The following is a 21,205-nucleotide window of genomic DNA, read 5'->3' on the forward strand; positions in this document are numbered from 1 at the left end:
CCGTCTCTCTGGGGTCGGGAAGGGTCTGCCGTCTCTCTGGGGTCGGGAAGGGTCTGCCGTCTCTCTGGGGTCGGGAAGGGTCTGCCGTCTCTCTGGGGTCGGGAAGGGTCTGCCGTCTCTCTGGGGTCGGGAAGGGTCTGCCGTCTCTCTGGGGTCGGGAAGGGTCTGCCGTCTCTCTGGGGTCGGGAAGGGTCTGCCGTCTCTCTGGGGTCGGGAAGGGTCTGCCGTCTCTCTGGGGTCGGGAAGGGTCTGCCGTCTCTCTGGGGTCGGGAAGGGTCTGCCGTCAGTCTGGGGTCGGGAAGGGTCTGCCGTCAGGTTAACGCCTGTTGTCAGTCTCAGGTGTAGTTTTGTCAGATCTCTCTGTGTAGAAAAGAATGTAAGCCTTGGCTTTAACCACCGTCTCCTCCTCAGTCAGAGTCACTGTGCTGTCGTTGAAGTGGTACCAGCGACCCTCCCGTTTTCCGTACGCTGTGTAATGTCCCGATCCAACCCTGCCAACACAATTAAAACAGATTTTAAAAGACACTGAATGGAAGAAAACAGAGTGAAACAGGGTCAGACCAACTAGTAATGGGGGGGGGGGGTGCTAAAGTTACATATCGGGATATAAAATGCTCAAAAAAAATAAAGGGAACACTAAAATAACACCCTAGATCTGAATGAATGAAATATTCTTGTTAAATACTTTTTTCTTTACATAGTTGAATGTGCTGACAACAAAATCACACAAAAATGATCAATGGAAATCAAATGTATCAACCCATGGAGGTCTGGATTTGGAGTCACACAAAATTAAAGTGGAAAACCACACTACAGGCTGATCCAACTTTGATGTAATGTCCTTAAAACAAGTCTAAATGAGGCTCGGTAGTGTGTGTGGCCTCCACGTGCCTGTATGACCTCCCTACAACGCCTGGGCATGCTCCTGATGAGGTGGCGGATGGTCTCCTGAGGGATCTCCTCCCAGACCTGGACTAGAGCATCCGCCAACTCCTGGACAGTCTGTGGTGCAACGTTGGTGGATGGAGCGAGACATGATGGGCGGGCGGTCCATAGCATCAATGAGGATCTCATCTCGGTACCTAATGGCAGTCAGGCTACCTCTGGCGAGCACATGGAGGGCTGTGCGGCCCCCCCCAAAGAAATGGCACCCCACACCATGACTGACCCACCGCCAAACCGGTCATGCTGGAGGATGTTGCAGGCAGCAGCACGTTCTCCACGGCGTCTCCAGACTCTGTCACGTCTGTCACATGTGCTCAGTGTGAACCTGCTTTCATCTGTGAAGAGCACAGGGCGCCAGTGGCGAATTTACCAATCTTGGTGATCTCTGGCAAATGCCAAACGTCCTGCACAGTGTTGGGCTGTAAGCACAACCCCCACCTGTGGAGGTCGGGCCCTCATACCACCCTCATGGAGTCTGTTTCTGACCGTTTGAGCAGACACATGCACATTTGTGGCCTGCTGGAGGTCATTTTGCAGGGCTCTGGCAGTGCTCCTCCTTGCACAAAGGCGGAGGTAGCGGTCCTGCTGCTGGGTTGTTGCCCTCCACGTCTCCTGATGTACTGGCCTGTCTCCTGGTAGCGCCTCCATGCTCTGGACACTACGCTGACAGACACCGCAAACCTTCTTGCCACAGCTCGCATTGATGTGCCATCCTGGATGAGCTGCACTACCTGAGCCACTTGTGTGGGTTGTAGACTCCGTCTCATGCTCCCACTAGAGTGAAAGCACCGCCAGCATTCAAAAGTGACCCAAAAAATCAGCCAGGAAGCATAGGAACTGAGAAGTGGTCTGTGGTCACCACCTGCAGAACCACTCCTTTATTGGGGGTGTCTTGCTAATTGCCTATAATTTCCACCTGTTGTCTATTCCATTTGCACAACAGCATGTGAAATTTATTGTCAATCAGTGTTGCTTCCTAAGCGGACAGTTTGATTTCACAGAAGTGTGATTGACTTGGAGTTACATTGTGTTGTTTAAGTGTTCCCTTTATTTTTTTGAGCAGTGTATATAGTGTCGACAATATTGCAATATTATTTTTCTGCTAGTTGGCTGTACCTGCACCAAAACGCCAGTATTTTTTCTTTAAAGCTTGTTCTCCATCTTTTTTTAAATAGGGAGAAAATTTGTTTACAGCACTTCCATAACTAATCAAAACTAATGTTCTCAGTGCTCTCTCTTGTCCCTCTGCAGTAGATCTATGCTGAGCAATTCGTTTGGAACAGCGAATCACAATACGTATCGGCATCTTCGTATCGTGATATCAGTAGTATCGTGAGGTCCCTGGCAATTCCCAACCCTTCGCAGTACCTTAAGCAAAGCGGATGCTTATTTTCTGTTCTAAAACGTTTTGCCCCAATGAACATGACCCTGCTGGCTGCCTTTATGCAATGATCAGCTATTAATGGGGACACGTTCAGTTGGCTCATCAGGCAGGAACACCACCAACTGAGGGAACTACGGAGTGGTGTACTTGAAAAACATCTTGCAACATTGGCTGCGTTTACACAGGCAGGAAAAATTCTGATTATTTTTCCCCCTACTTGGTCTTTTGACCAATCAGATCAGAGCTGAAAAAGATCTGATGTGATTGGTCAAAATACCAATTAGTGGAAAAAAATCTGAATTAGGCTGCCTGTGTAAACAGCCATTATAACCCAGTTGAGAGAGCATCAGTACTCACCCTGACCCATGATGCACCACCACAGCTACCAGGTCATACAGCCACCGGTCAGGCAGCGCCTCCTCCGGCTGCTCAAACAACAGAACAGAACATTTCTCCAGACATCTGAAGCCTTCAGCCTTTGACATAAGGATTTATGAGGCTCATTTCACAGATATTAAATCACATCCAATGGAAATTCCTAGTGTTTGGATTATCACCTCATGTCCACTCCTCATAGATGATACGTAGGGTCAGGTCTCACCTCTAGTAAGTACCAGTCCACAAAGAGGGGACAACTCTACGTAGGGTCAGGTCTCAGTAAGTACCAGTCCACAAAGAGGAGACAACTCTACGTAGGGTCAGGTCTCACCTCTAGTAAGTACCAGTCCACAAAGAGGGGACAACTCTACGTAGGGTCAGGTCTCACCTCTAGTAAGTACCAGTCCACAAAGAGGGGACAACTCTACATAGGGTCAGGTCTCACCTCTAGTAAGTACCAGTCCACAAAGAGGGGACAACTCTACGTAGGGTCAGGTCTCAGTAAGTACCAGTCCACAAAGAGGGGACAACTCTACGTAGGGTCAGGTCTCACCTCTAGTAAGTACCAGTCCACAAAGAGGGGACAACTCTACGTAGGGTCAGGTCTCACCTCTAGTAAGTACCAGTCCACAAAGAGGGGACAACTCTACGTAGGGTCAGGTCTCACCTCTAGTAAGTACCAGTCCACAAAGAGGGGACAACTCTACGTAGGGTCAGGTCTCACCTCTAGTAAGTACCAGTCCACAAAGAGGGGACAACTCTACGTAGGGTCAGGTCTCACCTCTAGTAAGTACCAGTCCACAAAGAGGGGACAACTCTACGTAGGGTCAGGTCTCACCTCTAGTAAGTACCAGTCCACAAAGAGGAGTTCAACTCTACGTAGGGTCAGGTCTCAGTAAGTACCAGTCCACAAAGAGGGGACAACTCTACGTAGGGTCAGGTCTCACCTCTAGTAAGTACCAGTCCACAGAGAGGGGACAACTCTACGTAGGGTCAGGTCTCAGTAAGTACCAGTCCACAAAGAGGGGACAACTCTACGTAGGGTCAGGTCTCAGTAAGTACCAGTCCACAAAGAGGAGTTCAACTCTACGTAGGGTCAGGTCTCACCTTTAGTAAGTACCAGTCCACAGAGAGGGGACAACTCTACGTAGGGTCAGGTCTCACCTCTAGTAAGTACCAGTCCACAAAGAGGGGACAACTCTACGTAGGGTCAGGTCTCACCTCTAGTAAGTACCAGTCCACAAAGAGGAGACAACTCTACGTAGGGTCAGGTCTCACCTCTAGTAAGTACCAGTCCACAAAGAGGGGACAACTCTACGTAGGGTCAGGTCTCACCTCTAGTAAGTACCAGTCCACAAAGAGGGGACAACTCTACGTAGGGTCAGGTCTCAGTAAGTACCAGTCCACAAAGAGGGGACAACTCTACGTAGGGTCAGGTCTCACCTCTAGTAAGTACCAGTCCACAAAGAGGGGACAACTCTACGTAGGGTCAGGTCTCACCTCTAGTAAGTACCAGTCCACAAAGAGGGGACAACTCTACGTAGGGTCAGGTCTCAGTAAGTACCAGTCCACAAAGAGGGGACAACTCTACGTAGGGTCAGGTCTCACCTCTAGTAAGTACCAGTCCACAAAGAGGGGACAACTCTACGTAGGGTCAGGTCTCACCTCTAGTAAGTACCAGTCCACAAAGAGGGGACAACTCTACGTAGGGTCAGGTCTCAGTAAGTACCAGTCCACAAAGAGGGGACAACTCTACGTAGGGTCAGGTCTCACCTCTAGTAAGTACCAGTCCACAAAGAGGGGACAACTCTACGTAGGGTCAGGTCTCACCTCTAGTAAGTACCAGTCCACAAAGAGGGGACAACTCTACGTAGGGTCAGGTCTCAGTAAGTACCAGTCCACAAAGAGGGGACAACTCTACGTAGGGTCAGGTCTCAGTAAGTACCAGTCCACAAAGAGGGGACAACTCTACGTAGGGTCAGGTCTCAGTAAGTACCAGTCCACAAAGAGGGGACAACTCTACGTAGGGTCAGGTCTCACCTCTAGTAAGTACCAGTCCACAAAGAGGAGACAACTCTACGTAGGGTCAGGTCTCACCTCTAGTAAGTACCAGTCCACAAAGAGGGGACAACTCTACGTAGGGTCAGGTCTCACCTCTAGTAAGTACCAGTCCACAAAGAGGGGACAACTCTACGTAGGGTCAGGTCTCAGTAAGTACCAGTCCACAAAGAGGGGACAACTCTACGTAGGGTCAGGTCTCACCTCTAGTAAGTACCAGTCCACAAAGAGGGGACAACTCTACGTAGGGTCAGGTCTCACCTCTAGTAAGTACCAGTACACAAAGAGGGGACAACTCTACGTAGGGTCAGGTCTCACCTCTAGTAAGTACCAGTCCACAAAGAGGGGACAACTCTACGTAGGGTCAGGTCTCACCTCTAGTAAGTACCAGTCCACAAAGAGGGGACAACTCTACGTAGGGTCAGGTCTCAGTAAGTACCAGTCCACAAAGAGGGGACAACTCTACGTAGGGTCAGGTCTCACCTCTAGTAAGTACCAGTCCACAAAGAGGGGACAACTCTACGTAGGGTCAGGTCTCACCTCTAGTAAGTACCAGTCCACAAAGAGGGGACAACTCTACGTAGGGTCAGGTCTCACCTCTAGTAAGTACCAGTCCACAAAGAGGGGACAACTCTACGTAGGGTCAGGTCTCACCTCTAGTAAGTACCAGTCCACAAAGAGGAGTTCAACTCTACGTAGGGTCAGGTCTCAGTAAGTACCAGTCCACAAAGAGGGGACAACTCTACGTAGGGTCAGGTCTCACCTCTAGTAAGTACCAGTCCACAGAGAGGGGACAACTCTACGTAGGGTCAGGTCTCAGTAAGTACCAGTCCACAAAGAGGGGACAACTCTACGTAGGGTCAGGTCTCAGTAAGTACCAGTCCACAAAGAGGAGTTCAACTCTACGTAGGGTCAGGTCTCACCTCTAGTAAGTACCAGTCCACAGAGAGGGGACAACTCTACGTAGGGTCAGGTCTCACCTCTAGTAAGTACCAGTCCACAGAGAGGGGACAACTCTACGTAGGGTCAGGTCTCAGTAAGTACCAGTCCACAAAGAGGGGACAACTCTACGTAGGGTCAGGTCTCACCTCTAGTAAGTACCAGTCCACAAAGAGGAGACAACTCTACGTAGGGTCAGGTCTCACCTCTAGTAAGTACCAGTCCACAAAGAGGGGACAACTCTACGTAGGGTCAGGTCTCACCTCTAGTAAGTACCAGTCCACAAAGAGGGGACAACTCTACGTAGGGTCAGGTCTCACCTCTAGTAAGTACCAGTCCACAAAGAGGGGACAACTCTACGTAGGGTCAGGTCTCACCTCTAGTAAGTACCAGTCCACAAAGAGGGGACAACTCTACGTAGGGTCAGGTCTCACCTCTAGTAAGTACCAGTCCACAAAGAGGGGACAACTCTACGTAGGGTCAGGTCTCAGTAAGTACCAGTCCACAAAGAGGGGACAACTCTACGTAGGGTCAGGTCTCACCTCTAGTAAGTACCAGTCCACAAAGAGGGGACAACTCTACGTAGGGTCAGGTCTCACCTCTAGTAAGTACCAGTCCACAAAGAGGGGACAACTCTACGTAGGGTCAGGTCTCAGTAAGTACCAGTCCACAAAGAGGGGACAACTCTACGTAGGGTCAGGTCTCACCTCTAGTAAGTACCAGTCCACAAAGAGGGGACAACTCTACGTAGGGTCAGGTCTCACCTCTAGTAAGTACCAGTCCACAAAGAGGGGACAACTCTACGTAGGGTCAGGTCTCAGTAAGTACCAGTCCACAAAGAGGGGACAACTCTACGTAGGGTCAGGTCTCACCTCTAGTAAGTACCAGTCCACAAAGAGGGGACAACTCTACGTAGGGTCAGGTCTCACCTCTAGTAAGTACCAGTCCACAAAGAGGGGACAACTCTACGTAGGGTCAGGTCTCAGTAAGTACCAGTCCACAAAGAGGGGACAACTCTACGTAGGGTCAGGTCTCAGTAAGTACCAGTCCACAAAGAGGGGACAACTCTACGTAGGGTCAGGTCTCAGTAAGTACCAGTCCACAAAGAGGGGACAACTCTACGTAGGGTCAGGTCTCACCTCTAGTAAGTACCAGTCCACAAAGAGGAGACAACTCTACGTAGGGTCAGGTCTCACCTCTAGTAAGTACCAGTCCACAAAGAGGGGACAACTCTACGTAGGGTCAGGTCTCACCTCTAGTAAGTACCAGTCCACAAAGAGGGGACAACTCTACGTAGGGTCAGGTCTCAGTAAGTACCAGTCCACAAAGAGGGGACAACTCTACGTAGGGTCAGGTCTCACCTCTAGTAAGTACCAGTCCACAAAGAGGGGACAACTCTACGTAGGGTCAGGTCTCACCTCTAGTAAGTACCAGTACACAAAGAGGGGACAACTCTACGTAGGGTCAGGTCTCACCTCTAGTAAGTACCAGTCCACAAAGAGGGGACAACTCTACGTAGGGTCAGGTCTCACCTCTAGTAAGTACCAGTCCACAAAGAGGGGACAACTCTACGTAGGGTCAGGTCTCAGTAAGTACCAGTCCACAAAGAGGGGACAACTCTACGTAGGGTCAGGTCTCACCTCTAGTAAGTACCAGTCCACAAAGAGGGGACAACTCTACGTAGGGTCAGGTCTCACCTCTAGTAAGTACCAGTCCACAAAGAGGGGACAACTCTACGTAGGGTCAGGTCTCAGTAAGTACCAGTCCACAAAGAGGGGACAACTCTACGTAGGGTCAGGTCTCACCTCTAGTAAGTACCAGTCCACAAAGAGGAGACAACTCTACATAGGGTCAGGTCTCAGTAAGTACCAGTCCACAAAGAGGAGACAACTCTACGTAGGGTCAGGTCTCAGTAAGTACCAGTCCACAAAGAGGAGACAACTCTACGTAGGGTCAGGTCTCACCTCTAGTAAGTACCAGTCCACAAAGAGGGGACAACTCTACGTAGGGTCAGGTCTCAGTAAGTACCAGTCCACAAAGAGGGGACAACTCTACGTAGGGTCAGGTCTCACCTCTAGTAAGTACCAGTCCACAAAGAGGGGGCAACTCTACGTAGGGTCAGGTCTCACCTCTAGTAAGTAACAGTCCACAAAGAGGGGACAACTCTACGTAGGGTCAGGTCTCAGTAAGTACCAGTCCACAAAGAGGGGACAACTCTACGTAGGGTCAGGTCTCAGTAAGTACCAGTCCACAAAGAGGGGACAACTCTACATAGGGTCAGGTCTCACCTCTAGTAAGTACCAGTCCACAAAGAGGGGACAACTCTACGTAGGGTCAGGTCTCAGTAAGTACCAGTCCACAAAGAGGGGACAACTCTACATAGGGTCAGGTCTCACCTCTAGTAAGTACCAGTCCACAAAGAGGGGACAACTCTACGTAGGGTCAGGTCTCACCTCTAGTAAGTACCAGTCCACAAAGAGGGGACAACTCTACGTAGGGTCAGGTCTCACCTCTAGTAAGTACCAGTCCACAAAGAGGGGACAACTCTACGTAGGGTCAGGTCTCAGTAAGTACCAGTCCACAAAGAGGGGACAACTCTACGTAGGGTCAGGTCTCACCTCTAGTAAGTACCAGTCCACAAAGAGGGGACAACTCTACGTAGGGTCAGGTCTCACCTCTAGTAAGTACCAGTCCACAAAGAGGGGACAACTCTACGTAGGGTCAGGTCTCACCTCTAGTAAGTACCAGTCCACAAAGAGGGGACAACTCTACGTAGGGTCAGGTCTCAGTAAGTACCAGTCCACAAAGAGGGGACAACTCTGCGTAGGGTCAGGTCTCACCTCTACTAAGTACCAGTCCACAAAGAGGAGTTCAACTCTACGTAGGGTCAGGTCTCACCTCTAGTAAGTACCAGTCCACAAAGAGGGGACAACTCTACGTAGGGTCAGGTCTCAGTAAGTACCAGTCCACAAAGAGGGGACAACTCTACGTAGGGTCAGGTCTCAGTAAGTACCAGTCCACAAAGAGGGGACAACTCTACGTAGGGTCAGGTCTCACCTCTAGTAAGTACCAGTCCACAAAGAGGGGACAACTCTACGTAGGGTCAGGTCTCACCTCTAGTAAGTACCAGTCCACAAAGAGGGGACAACTCTACGTAGGGTCAGGCCTCACCTCTAGTAAGTACCAGTCCACAAAGAGGGGACAACTCTACGTAGGGTCAGGTCTCACCTCTAGTAAGTACCAGTCCACAAAGAGGGGACAACTCTACGTAGGGTCAGGTCTCACCTCTAGTAAGTACCAGTCCACAAAGAGGGGACAACTCTACGTAGGGTCAGGTCTCAGTAAGTACCAGTCCACAAAGAGGGGACAACTCTACGTAGGGTCAGGTCTCAGTAAGTACCAGTCCACAAAGAGGGGACAACTCTACGTAGGGTCAGGTCTCACCTCTAGTAAGTACCAGTCCACAAAGAGGGGACAACTCTACGTAGGGTCAGGTCTCAGTAAGTACCAGTCCACAAAGAGGGGACAACTCTACGTAGGGTCAGGTCTCACCTCTAGTAAGTACCAGTACACAAAGAGGGGACAACTCTACGTAGGGTCAGGTCTCACCTCTAGTAAGTACCAGTCCACAAAGAGGGGACAACTCTACGTAGGGTCAGGTCTCACCTCTAGTAAGTACCAGTCCACAAAGAGGGGACAACTCTACGTAGGGTCAGGTCTCACCTCTAGTAAGTACCAGTCCACAAAGAGGGGACAACTCTACGTAGGGTCAGGTCTCACCTCTAGTAAGTACCAGTCCACAAAGAGGGGACAACTCTACGTAGGGTCAGGTCTCAGTAAGTACCAGTCCACAAAGAGGGGACAACTCTACGTAGGGTCAGGTCTCACCTCTACTAAGTACCAGTCCACAAAGAGGGGACAACTCTACGTAGGGTCAGGTCTCACCTCTACTAAGTACCAGTCCACAAAGAGGGGACAACTCTACGTAGGGTCAGGTCTCACCTCTAGTAAGTACCAGTCCACAAAGATGGGACAACTCTACGTAGGGTCAGGTCTCACCTCTAGTAAGTACCAGTCCACAAAGAGGGGACAACTCTACGTAGGGTCAGGTCTCACCTCTAGTAAGTACCAGTCCACAAAGAGGGGACAACTCTACGTAGGGTCAGGTCTCACCTCTAGTAAGTACCAGTCCACAAAGAGGGGACAACTCTACGTAGGGTCAGGTCTCAGTAAGTACCAGTCCACAAAGAGGGGACAACTCTACGTAGGGTCAGGTCTCAGTAAGTACCAGTCCACAAAGAGGGGACAACTCTACGTAGGGTCAGGTCTCACCTCTAGTAAGTACCAGTCCACAAAGAGGGGACAACTCTACGTAGGGTCAGGTCTCACCTCTAGTAAGTACCAGTCCACAAAGAGGGGACAACTCTACGTAGGGTCAGGTCTCACCTCTACTAAGTACCAGTCCACAAAGAGGGGACAACTCTACATAGGGTCAGGTCTCACCTCTAGTAAGTACCAGTCCACAAAGAGGGGACAACTCTACGTAGGGTCAGGTCTCACCTCTAGTAAGTAACAGTCCACAAAGAGGGGACAACTCTACGTAGGGTCAGGTCTCACCTCTAGTAAGTACCAGTCCACAAAGAGGGGACAACTCTACGTAGGGTCAGGTCTCAGTAAGTACCAGTACACAAAGAGGGGACAACTCTACGTAGGGTCAGGTCTCACCTCTAGTAAGTACCAGTCCACAAAGAGGGGACAACTCTACATAGGGTCAGGTCTCACCTCTACTAAGTACCAGTCCACAAAGAGGAGTTCAACTCTACGTAGGGTCAGGTCTCACCTCTAGTAAGTACCAGTCCACAAAGAGGGGACAACTCTACGTAGGGTCAGGTCTCACCTCTACTAAGTACCAGTCCACAAAGAGGAGTTCAACTCTACGTAGGGTCAGGTCTCACCTCTAGTAAGTACCAGTCCACAAAGAGGGGACAACTCTACGTAGGGTCAGGTCTCAGTAAGTACCAGTCCACAAAGAGGGGACAACTCTACGTAGGGTCAGGTCTCAGTAAGTACCAGTCCACAAAGAGGGGACAACTCTACGTAGGGTCAGGTCTCACCTCTAGTAAGTACCAGTCCACAAAGAGGGGACAACTCTACGTAGGGTCAGGTCTCACCTCTAGTAAGTACCAGTCCACAAAGAGGGGACAACTCTACGTAGGGTCAGGCCTCACCTCTAGTAAGTACCAGTCCACAAAGAGGGGACAACTCTACGTAGGGTCAGGTCTCACCTCTAGTAAGTACCAGTCCACAAAGAGGGGACAACTCTACGTAGGGTCAGGTCTCACCTCTAGTAAGTACCAGTCCACAAAGAGGGGACAACTCTACGTAGGGTCAGGTCTCAGTAAGTACCAGTCCACAAAGAGGGGACAACTCTACGTAGGGTCAGGTCTCAGTAAGTACCAGTCCACAAAGAGGGGACAACTCTACGTAGGGTCAGGTCTCACCTCTAGTAAGTACCAGTCCACAAAGAGGGGACAACTCTACGTAGGGTCAGGTCTCAGTAAGTACCAGTCCACAAAGAGGGGACAACTCTACGTAGGGTCAGGTCTCACCTCTAGTAAGTACCAGTACACAAAGAGGGGACAACTCTACGTAGGGTCAGGTCTCACCTCTAGTAAGTACCAGTCCACAAAGAGGGGACAACTCTACGTAGGGTCAGGTCTCACCTCTAGTAAGTACCAGTCCACAAAGAGGGGACAACTCTACGTAGGGTCAGGTCTCACCTCTAGTAAGTACCAGTCCACAAAGAGGGGACAACTCTACGTAGGGTCAGGTCTCACCTCTAGTAAGTACCAGTCCACAAAGAGGGGACAACTCTACGTAGGGTCAGGTCTCAGTAAGTACCAGTCCACAAAGAGGGGACAACTCTACGTAGGGTCAGGTCTCACCTCTACTAAGTACCAGTCCACAAAGAGGGGACAACTCTACGTAGGGTCAGGTCTCACCTCTACTAAGTACCAGTCCACAAAGAGGGGACAACTCTACGTAGGGTCAGGTCTCACCTCTAGTAAGTACCAGTCCACAAAGATGGGACAACTCTACGTAGGGTCAGGTCTCACCTCTAGTAAGTACCAGTCCACAAAGAGGGGACAACTCTACGTAGGGTCAGGTCTCACCTCTAGTAAGTACCAGTCCACAAAGAGGGGACAACTCTACGTAGGGTCAGGTCTCACCTCTAGTAAGTACCAGTCCACAAAGAGGGGACAACTCTACGTAGGGTCAGGTCTCAGTAAGTACCAGTCCACAAAGAGGGGACAACTCTACGTAGGGTCAGGTCTCAGTAAGTACCAGTCCACAAAGAGGGGACAACTCTACGTAGGGTCAGGTCTCACCTCTAGTAAGTACCAGTCCACAAAGAGGGGACAACTCTACGTAGGGTCAGGTCTCACCTCTAGTAAGTACCAGTCCACAAAGAGGGGACAACTCTACGTAGGGTCAGGTCTCACCTCTACTAAGTACCAGTCCACAAAGAGGGGACAACTCTACATAGGGTCAGGTCTCACCTCTAGTAAGTACCAGTCCACAAAGAGGGGACAACTCTACGTAGGGTCAGGTCTCACCTCTAGTAAGTAACAGTCCACAAAGAGGGGACAACTCTACGTAGGGTCAGGTCTCACCTCTAGTAAGTACCAGTCCACAAAGAGGGGACAACTCTACGTAGGGTCAGGTCTCAGTAAGTACCAGTACACAAAGAGGGGACAACTCTACGTAGGGTCAGGTCTCACCTCTAGTAAGTACCAGTCCACAAAGAGGGGACAACTCTACATAGGGTCAGGTCTCACCTCTACTAAGTACCAGTCCACAAAGAGGGGACAACTCTACGTAGGGTCAGGTCTCACCTCTAGTAAGTACCAGTCCACAAAGAGGGGACAACTCTACGTAGGGTCAGGTCTCACCTCTACTAAGTACCAGTCCACAAAGAGGGGACAACTCTACGTAGGGTCAGGTCTCAGTAAGTACCAGTCCACAAAGAGGGGACAACTCTACGTAGGGTCAGGTCTCACCTCTAGTAAGTACCAGTCCACAAAGAGGGGACAACTCTACGTAGGGTCAGGTCTCACCTCTACTAAGTACCAGTCCACAAAGAGGGGACAACTCTACGTAGGGTCAGGTCTCAGTAAGTACCAGTCCACAAAGAGGGGACAACTCTACGTAGGGTCAGGTCTCACCTCTAGTAAGTACCAGTCCACAAAGAGGGGACAACTCTACGTAGGGTCAGGTCTCACCTCTAGTAAGTACCAGTCCACAAAGAGGGGACAACTCTACGTAGGGTCAGGTCTCACCTCTAGTAAGTACCAGTCCACAAAGAGGGGACAACTCTACGTAGGGTCAGGTCTCACCTCTAGTAAGTACCAGTCCACAAAGAGGGGACAACTCTACGTAGGGTCAGGTCTCAGTAAGTACCAGTCCACAAAGAGGGGACAACTCTACGTAGGGTCAGGTCTCACATCTAGTAAGTACCAGTCCACAAAGAGGGGACAACTCTACGTAGGGTCAGGTCTCACCTCTAGTAAGTACCAGTCCACAAAGAGGAGACAACTCTACGTAGGGTCAGGTCTCACCTCTAGTAAGTACCAGTCCACAAAGAGGGGACAACTCTACGTAGGGTCAGGTCTCACCTCTAGTAAGTACCAGTCCACAAAGAGGGGACAACTCTACGTAGGGTCAGGTCTCAGTAAGTACCAGTCCACAAAGAGGGGACAACTCTACGTAGGGTCAGGTCTCACCTCTAGTAAGTACCAGTCCACAAAGAGGGGACAACTCTACGTAGGGTCAGGTCTCAGTAAGTACCAGTCCACAAAGAGGGGACAACTCTACGTAGGGTCAGGTCTCACCTCTAGTAAGTACCAGTCCACAAAGAGGAGACAACTCTACGTAGGGTCAGGTCTCACCTCTAGTAAGTACCAGTCCACAAAGAGGGGACAACTCTACGTAGGGTCAGGTCTCACCTCTAGTAAGTACCAGTCCACAAAGAGGAGACAACTCTACGTAGGGTCAGGTCTCACCTCTAGTAAGTACCAGTCCACAAAGAGGGGACAACTCTACGTAGGGTCAGGCCTCACCTCTAGTAAGTACCAGTCCACAAAGAGGGGACAACTCTACGTAGGGTCAGGTCTCACCTCTAGTAAGTACCAGTCCACAAAGAGGGGACAACTCTACGTAGGGTCAGGTCTCAGTAAGTACCAGTCCACAAAGAGGGGACAACTCTACGTAGGGTCAGGTCTCACCTCTAGTAAGTACCAGTCCACAAAGAGGGGACAACTCTACGTAGGGTCAGGTCTCACCTCTAGTAAGTACCAGTCCACAAAGAGGGGACAACTCTACGTAGGGTCAGGTCTCACCTCTAGTAAGTACCAGTCCACAAAGAGGGGACAACTCTACGTAGGGTCAGGTCTCACCTCTAGTAAGTACCAGTCCACAAAGAGGGGACAACTCTACGTAGGGTCAGGTCTCAGTAAGTACCAGTCCACAAAGAGGAGTTCAACTCTACGTAGGGTCAGGTCTCACCTCTAGTAAGTACCAGTCCACAAAGAGGGGACAACTCTACGTAGGGTCAGGTCTCACCTCTAGTAAGTACCAGTCCACAAAGAGGGGACAACTCTACGTAGGGTCAGGTCTCAGTAAGTACCAGTCCACAAAGAGGAGACAACTCTACGTAGGGTCAGGTCTCACCTCTAGTAAGTACCAGTCCACAAAGAGGGGACAACTCTACCTAGGGTCAGGTCTCACCTCTAGTAAGTACCAGTCCACAAAGAGGGGACAACTCTACGTAGGGTCAGGTCTCAGTAAGTACCAGTCCACAAAGAGGGGACAACTCTACGTAGGGTCAGGTCTCACCTCTAGTAAGTACCAGTCCACAAAGAGGGGACAACTCTACGTAGGGTCAGGTCTCACCTCTAGTAAGTACCAGTCCACAAAGAGGGGACAACTCTACGTAGGGTCAGGTCTCACCTCTACTAAGTACCAGTCCACAAAGAGGGGACAACTCTACGTAGGGTCAGGTCTCAGTAAGTACCAGTCCACAAAGAGGGGACAACTCTACGTAGGGTCAGGTCTCACCTCTAGTAAGTACCAGTCCACAAAGAGGAGACAACTCTACGTAGGGTCAGGTCTCACCTCTAGTAAGTACCAGTCCACAAAGAGGGGACAACTCTACGTAGGGTCAGGTCTCAGTAAGTACCAGTCCACAAAGAGGGGACAACTCTACGTAGGGTCAGGTCTCACCTCTAGTAAGTACCAGTCCACAGAGAGGGGACAACTCTACGTAGGGTCAGGTCTCACCTCTAGTAAGTACCAGTCCACAGAGAGGGGACAACTCTACGTAGGGTCAGGTCTCAGTAAGTACCAGTCCACAAAGAGGGGACAACTCTACGTAGGGTCAGGTCTCACCTCTAGTAAGTACCAGTCCACAAAGAGGGGACAACTCTACGTAGGGTCAGGTCTCACCTCTAGTAAGTACCAGTCCACAAAGAGGGGACAACTCTACGTAGGGTCAGGTCTCACCTCTAGTAAGTACCAGTCCACAAAGAGGGGACAACTCTACGTAGGGTCAGGTCTCAGTAAGTACCAGTCCACAAAGAGGGGACAACTCTACGTAGGGTCAGGTCTCACCTCTAGTAAGTACCAGTCCACAAAGAGGGGACAACTCTACGTAGGGTCAGGTCTCAGTAAGTACCAGTCCACAAAGAGGGGACAACTCTACGTAGGGTCAGGTCTCACCTCTAGTAAGTACCAGTCCACAAAGAGGGGACAACTCTACGTAGGGTCAGGTCTCAGTAAGTACCAGTCCACAAAGAGGGGACAACTCTACGTAGGGTCAGGTCTCACCTCTAGTAAGTACCAGTCCACAGAGAGGGGACAACTCTACGTAGGGTCAGGTCTCACCTCTAGTAAGTACCAGTCCACAGAGAGGGGACAACTCTACGTAGGGTCAGGTCTCAGTAAGTACCAGTCCACAAAGAGGAGTTCAACTCTACGTAGGGTCAGGTCTCAGTAAGTACCAGTCCATAGGGTAAGGGGGTTTAGGGTTTAAGGCTTTGCCAGCAGCAACCCTCATCCCGCTGCGTCCCAAGAAGAGGGAAACAGGCCCGTCTCTCTGTGCTTAAAGAACTGATTTGACCATGGAGAGACGACTCACGAACACGAAGGTGTTCTCTGTTTCGCTAAAAGACCACCACGGACTCAGGGGACTCGTCTGAAGTCCGTAACGCTGATGACTTCTGGTCTGTAGCGTCCGAACCGTTTACACACTAATATGACCCCCTTGCGGAAAGAGATCACTCTGTCATGCTGATTGAGTTTGAATAACAGACTGGAAGCTTCAAAAGGAGGTGGTGCTTGGAATCATTGTTCTTCCCCTGTCAACCATGGTTACCTACATGGAACCAATACCGTCATCATTGCTTTCCTCAAAAAAGGGCTTCACAGACAAGGATATTGCTGCCAGTAAGATTGCACCTAAATCAACCATTTATCGGATCATCAAGAACTTCAAGGAGAGCGGTTCAATTGTTGTGAATTCTTCAGGGCACCCAAGAAAGTCCAGCAAGCACTCTCCTAAAGTTGATTCAGCTGTGGGATCGGGGCACCACCAGTACAGAGCTTGCTCAGGAATGGCAGCAGGCAGGTGTGCGTGCATCTGCACGCACAGTGAGGCAAAGACTTTTGGAGGATGGCCTGGTGTCAAGAAGGGCAGCAAAGAAGCCACTTCTCTCCAGGAAAAACATCAGGGACAGACTGATATTCTACAAAAGGTACAGGGATTGGACTGCTGAGGACTGGGGTAAAGTCATTTTCTCTGATGAATCCCCTTTCCGATTGTTTTGGGCATCCGGAAAAAAGTTTGCCCGGAGATGACAAGGTGAGCGCTACCATCAGTCCTGTTTCATGCCAACAGTAAAGCATCCTGAGACCATTCATGTGTGGGGTTGCTGCTCAGCCAGGGGAGTGGCCTCACTCACAATTTTGCCTAAGAACACAGCCATGAATAAAGAATGGTACCAACACATCCTCCGAGAGCAACTTCTCCCAACCATCCAGGAACAGTTTGGTGATGAACAATGCCTTTTCCAGCATGATGGAGCACCTTGCTATAAGGCAAAAGTGATAACTAAGTGGCTCGGGGAACAAAACATCGATATTTTGGATCCATGGCCAGGAAACTCCCCAGACCTTAATCCCATTAATAACTTGTGGACAAACAAAAACCCACAAATTCTGACAAACTCCAAGAACGGATTATGCAAGAATGGGCTGCCATCAGTCAGGATGTGGCCCAGAAGTTAATTGACAGCATGCCAGGGCGGATGGCAGAGGTCTTGAAAAAGAAGGGTCAACCCGACAAAAATTGACTCTGCATCAACTTCATGTAATTGTCAATAAAAGCCTTTGACACTTATGAAATGCTTGTAATTATACTTCAGTATTCCATAGTAACATCTGAATATCTAAAGACACTGAAGCAGCAAACTTTGTGGAAAGTAATATTTGTGTCATTCTCAAAACTTTTGGCCACGTCTATGTCAACAACAAAAAAACACTTCCTGAGCTTTCTATCCATCTCGTAGATACAGACAGCGCAGGATTAATTATTGTTGATTATTGTATTGATACCTTAAGGGGTCCTAAAATTCTAATTAAAAATTGACCATTTCAAAATAATTCCATATGTTATATATATATATATATATCCATATGTTGGCTTATTAACCCCCCCTCCCCCAAGGTTTAAGGGTTAGTGCTCACCTGTAGTAAATACCCCCTCATGTCCAGGCCTCGTAGAGGGAACTCGACATAGGTGGTTACTTTGTTCCTCAGGTAGGATGTCCAGTGGAACCTCTTCAGGTGCAGACACAACACCTTGGGCAGCTTCTGGACCCAGAACTTCTTGGTCGATTTCTGTCTCTTCTTACACCTGTGGCACATATAGAGCTCTGCCTGGTCTAGTTCCTCCAGGTCAGTGAAGCTACACAGGCAGTCTGAAGAAGAGCAGGGACAGAGAGATGTAGTGGATTACACTAAACCAGAAAGGATTTAAACCTGAAATGGCTTGAGTCAATAAGTATTCAACCCCTTTGTTATGGCAAGCCATACGTTCAATAAGTAAGTAAGTAAATGTAAAACATTTGCTTAACAAGTTACGTAATAAGTTGCATGGACTCACTCTGTGGGCAATACTAGTGCTTAACATGATTTTCGAATGACTACCTCATCTCTGTACCCCACACATACAGATAATGGTAAGGACCCTTAGTCGAGCAGTGAATTTCAAACACAGATTGAACAACAAAAAGACACCTATTGGTAGATATGTTAAAAAGAAAACACTTTGAAAATATCTCCCCGGAGAGGAAGGAACCCAGTCAGAGATTTCACCATGAGGCCAATGGTGGCTTTAAAACAGTTACAGAGTTTAATGGCTGTGATAGAAAACTGAGGATGGATCAACAACAATGTAGTTACTCCACAATACTAACCTAAATTACAGAGTGAAAAGAAGGAAGCCTGTTCAGAATAAAAATATTGCAAACAGGATGCATGTTTTGTACTAAGGCACTAAAGTAAAACTGGGGCCAAGAAACTAACTTTATGTATTGAATACAAAGTGTTATGTTTGTGGCAAAGCCAACAACATCACTGAGTACCACTTCATATTTTAAAGCATGGTGATGGCTGCATCATGTTATGGGTATGCTTGTCATCATTAAGGACTAGGGAGTTGAAGGATAAAAATAAAACAATACAGCTATAAGCACAGGCAAAATGCCAGAGTAAAACCTGGTTCAGTCTGCTCTCCACCAAACACCTGGAGATTAATTCACCTTTCAGCAGGACAATAACCTAAAACAAGGCCAAATCTACACTGGAGTTGCTTCCCAAGAAAACATTGAATGTTCCAAAGTGGCCTAGTTGCAGTTCTGACTTAAAATCAGCAATACTTGAAAATGGCTGTCTAGCCATGATCAACAACCAACTTGACAGAGCTTGAATTCTTTAAAGAATAATGTGCAAAATATTGTACAATCCAGGTGTGCAAAGCTCTTACGGACTTACCCAGAACGATAGGAATACATTCTGAAAGAAATGTAGCCGCTACATACAAACACCATACTAGGAGCTATATGTAGTGAATATATATATATATAGTTGAAGTCAGAAGTTTACATACACTTCAGTTGGAGTCATTAAAACTCATTTTTCAACCACTCCACAAATTTCTTGTTAACAAACTATAGTTTCTGCAAGTCGGTTAAGGACATCTACTTTGTGCATGACACAAGTAATTTTTCCAACAATTGTTTAGACAGATTATTTCACATAATTCACTGTATCACAATTCCAGTGGGTCAGAAGTGTACATACACTAAGTTGACTGTGCCTTTAAACAGCTTGGAAAATTCCAGAAAAATATGTCATGACTTTAGAAGCTTCTGATAGGCTAATTGACATCATTTGAGTCAATTGGAGGTGTACCTGTGGAGTATTTCAAGGCCTACCTTCAAACTCAGTGCCTCTTTGCTTGACATCATGGGAAAATCAAAAGAAATCAGCCAAGACCTAAACATTTTTTGTAGACATCCACCAGTCTGGTTCATCCTTGGGAGCAATTTCCAAACACCTGAAGGTACCACGTTCATCTGTACAAACAATAGTACTCAAGTATAAACACCATGGGACCACGCAGCCGTCATACCGCTCAGGAAGGAGACGCGTTCTGTCTCCTAGAGATGAACGTACTTTGGTGCGAAAAGTGCAAATCAATCCCAGAACAACAGCAAAGGACCTTGTGAAGATGCTGGAGGAAACAGGTACAAAATAATCTATATCCACAGTAAAACGAGTCCTATATCGACATAACCTGAAAGGCCGCTCAGCAAGGAAGAAGCCACTGCTCCAAAACCGCCATAAAAAATCCAGACTAGGGTTTGCAACTGCACATGGGGACAAAGATCGTACTTTTGAGGAATGTCTGGTCTGATGAAACAAAAATAGAACTGTTTGGCCATAATGACCATTGTTATGTTTGGAGGAAAAAGGGGGAGGCTTGCAAGTCGAAGAACACCATCCCAACCGTGAAGCACGTAGGTGGCAGCATCATGTTGTGGGGCTTTGCTGCAGGAGGGACTGGTGCACTTCACAAGATAGATGACATCATGAGGGAGGAAATGATGTGGATATATGGAAGCAACAGTCAGGAAGTTAAAGCTTGGTTGCAAATGGGTCTTCCAAATGGACAATGACCCCAAGCATACTTCCAAAGTTGTTGCAAAATGGCTTAAGGACAACAAAGTCAAGGTATTCGAGTGGCTATCATAAAGCCCTCAATCTTAAACAAAATTTGTCGGCAGAACTGAAAAAGCGTGTGCGAACAAGGAGGCCTACAAACTAAAATTCAAGCTTGTGGAAAGGCTACCCGAAATGTTTGACCCAAGTTAAACAATTGAAAGGCAATGCTACCAAATACTAATTGAGTGTATGTAAACTTCTGACCCACTGGGAATGTGATGAAAGAAATAAAAGCTGAAATAAATCACTCTACTATTATTGACATTTCACATTCTTAAAATAAAGTGGTGATCCTAACTGACCTAAAACAGGGAATTTTTACTAGGATTAAATGTCAGGAATTGTGACAAACTGAGTTTGTTATATATCTCTCTCTGTCTGGTATAGTTCCTCAAAGTCCGAAGCTACATATATAGGCAGTCTGATGACCGACAAAACACGCATTATGACCTAAGAGACAGAACACCACGCATTATGACCTAAGAGACAGAACACCACGCATTACGACCTAAGAGACAGAACACGCATTATGACCTAAGAGACAGAACACCACGCATTATGACCTAAGAGACAGAACACCACGCATTATGACCTAAGAGACAGAACACGCATTATGACCTAAGAGACAGAACAACACGCATTAGGACCTAAGAGACAGAACACGCATTAGGACCTAAGAGACAGAACACACATTAGGACCTAAGAGACAGAACACGCATTATGACCTAAGAGACAGAACACGCATTACGACCTATGAGACAGAGCATATTAAACTCCACCTATACATGTGTTTACATCCACCACTGTTCAATAGAACATAACTCATCTTGTATGGGTAGTACATAGAGAGTGTGATACGCCCAGTCTACTCCTCGGTCATATGTATCTACAACAGAACAGGTGCAGGCAGTCTGACAACCAACAGCAGAATAGAGCTACAGTTGAGTACATTAGAGCATCAACGGTCCAATAGAACTCACCTCGTAACGTGCAGGTAGGACCAGGCTCTTGGTCCTTGGTTCTCTTGTGTCTGAACTGACTGGGAATATCCAGGGACAGATCTGGAGGCCAGGGGACATTTGGAATTTCTGTTAAGTTCCTGATTTGACGGAATTGAAATGGAATTGACCCCGGGCTAAAGGTGGACTGACAGTGGAG

At 48.3% G+C, this 21,205-nt stretch overlaps 1 protein-coding gene across 3 annotated transcripts in view; it reads right to left on the reverse strand.

The window, feature by feature from the left end:
- Window positions 1–204: 204 nt before the first annotated feature.
- Window positions 205–21,205, reverse strand: part of LOC139407523 (ubiquitin specific peptidase 3) — a 41,071-nt gene continuing 20,070 nt past the window's right edge. For all 3 annotated transcript variants that reach the window (XM_071151327.1, XM_071151326.1, XM_071151325.1), the window contains 4 exons: window positions 21,028–21,108; window positions 17,507–17,739; window positions 2,687–2,754; window positions 205–491 (listed from right to left, as the gene is read on the reverse strand). In XM_071151327.1, coding sequence (XP_071007428.1) covers window positions 317–491; window positions 2,687–2,754; window positions 17,507–17,739; window positions 21,028–21,108 — 557 coding nt within the window. In that variant the 3' untranslated portion in view covers window positions 205–316. The remainder of the gene's footprint in view (window positions 492–2,686; window positions 2,755–17,506; window positions 17,740–21,027; window positions 21,109–21,205) is intronic.

Source organism: Oncorhynchus clarkii, chromosome 4 (genome assembly GCF_045791955.1).
Source record: "Oncorhynchus clarkii lewisi isolate Uvic-CL-2024 chromosome 4, UVic_Ocla_1.0, whole genome shotgun sequence".
NCBI classification, from domain to species: Eukaryota; Metazoa; Chordata; class Actinopteri; order Salmoniformes; family Salmonidae; genus Oncorhynchus; species Oncorhynchus clarkii.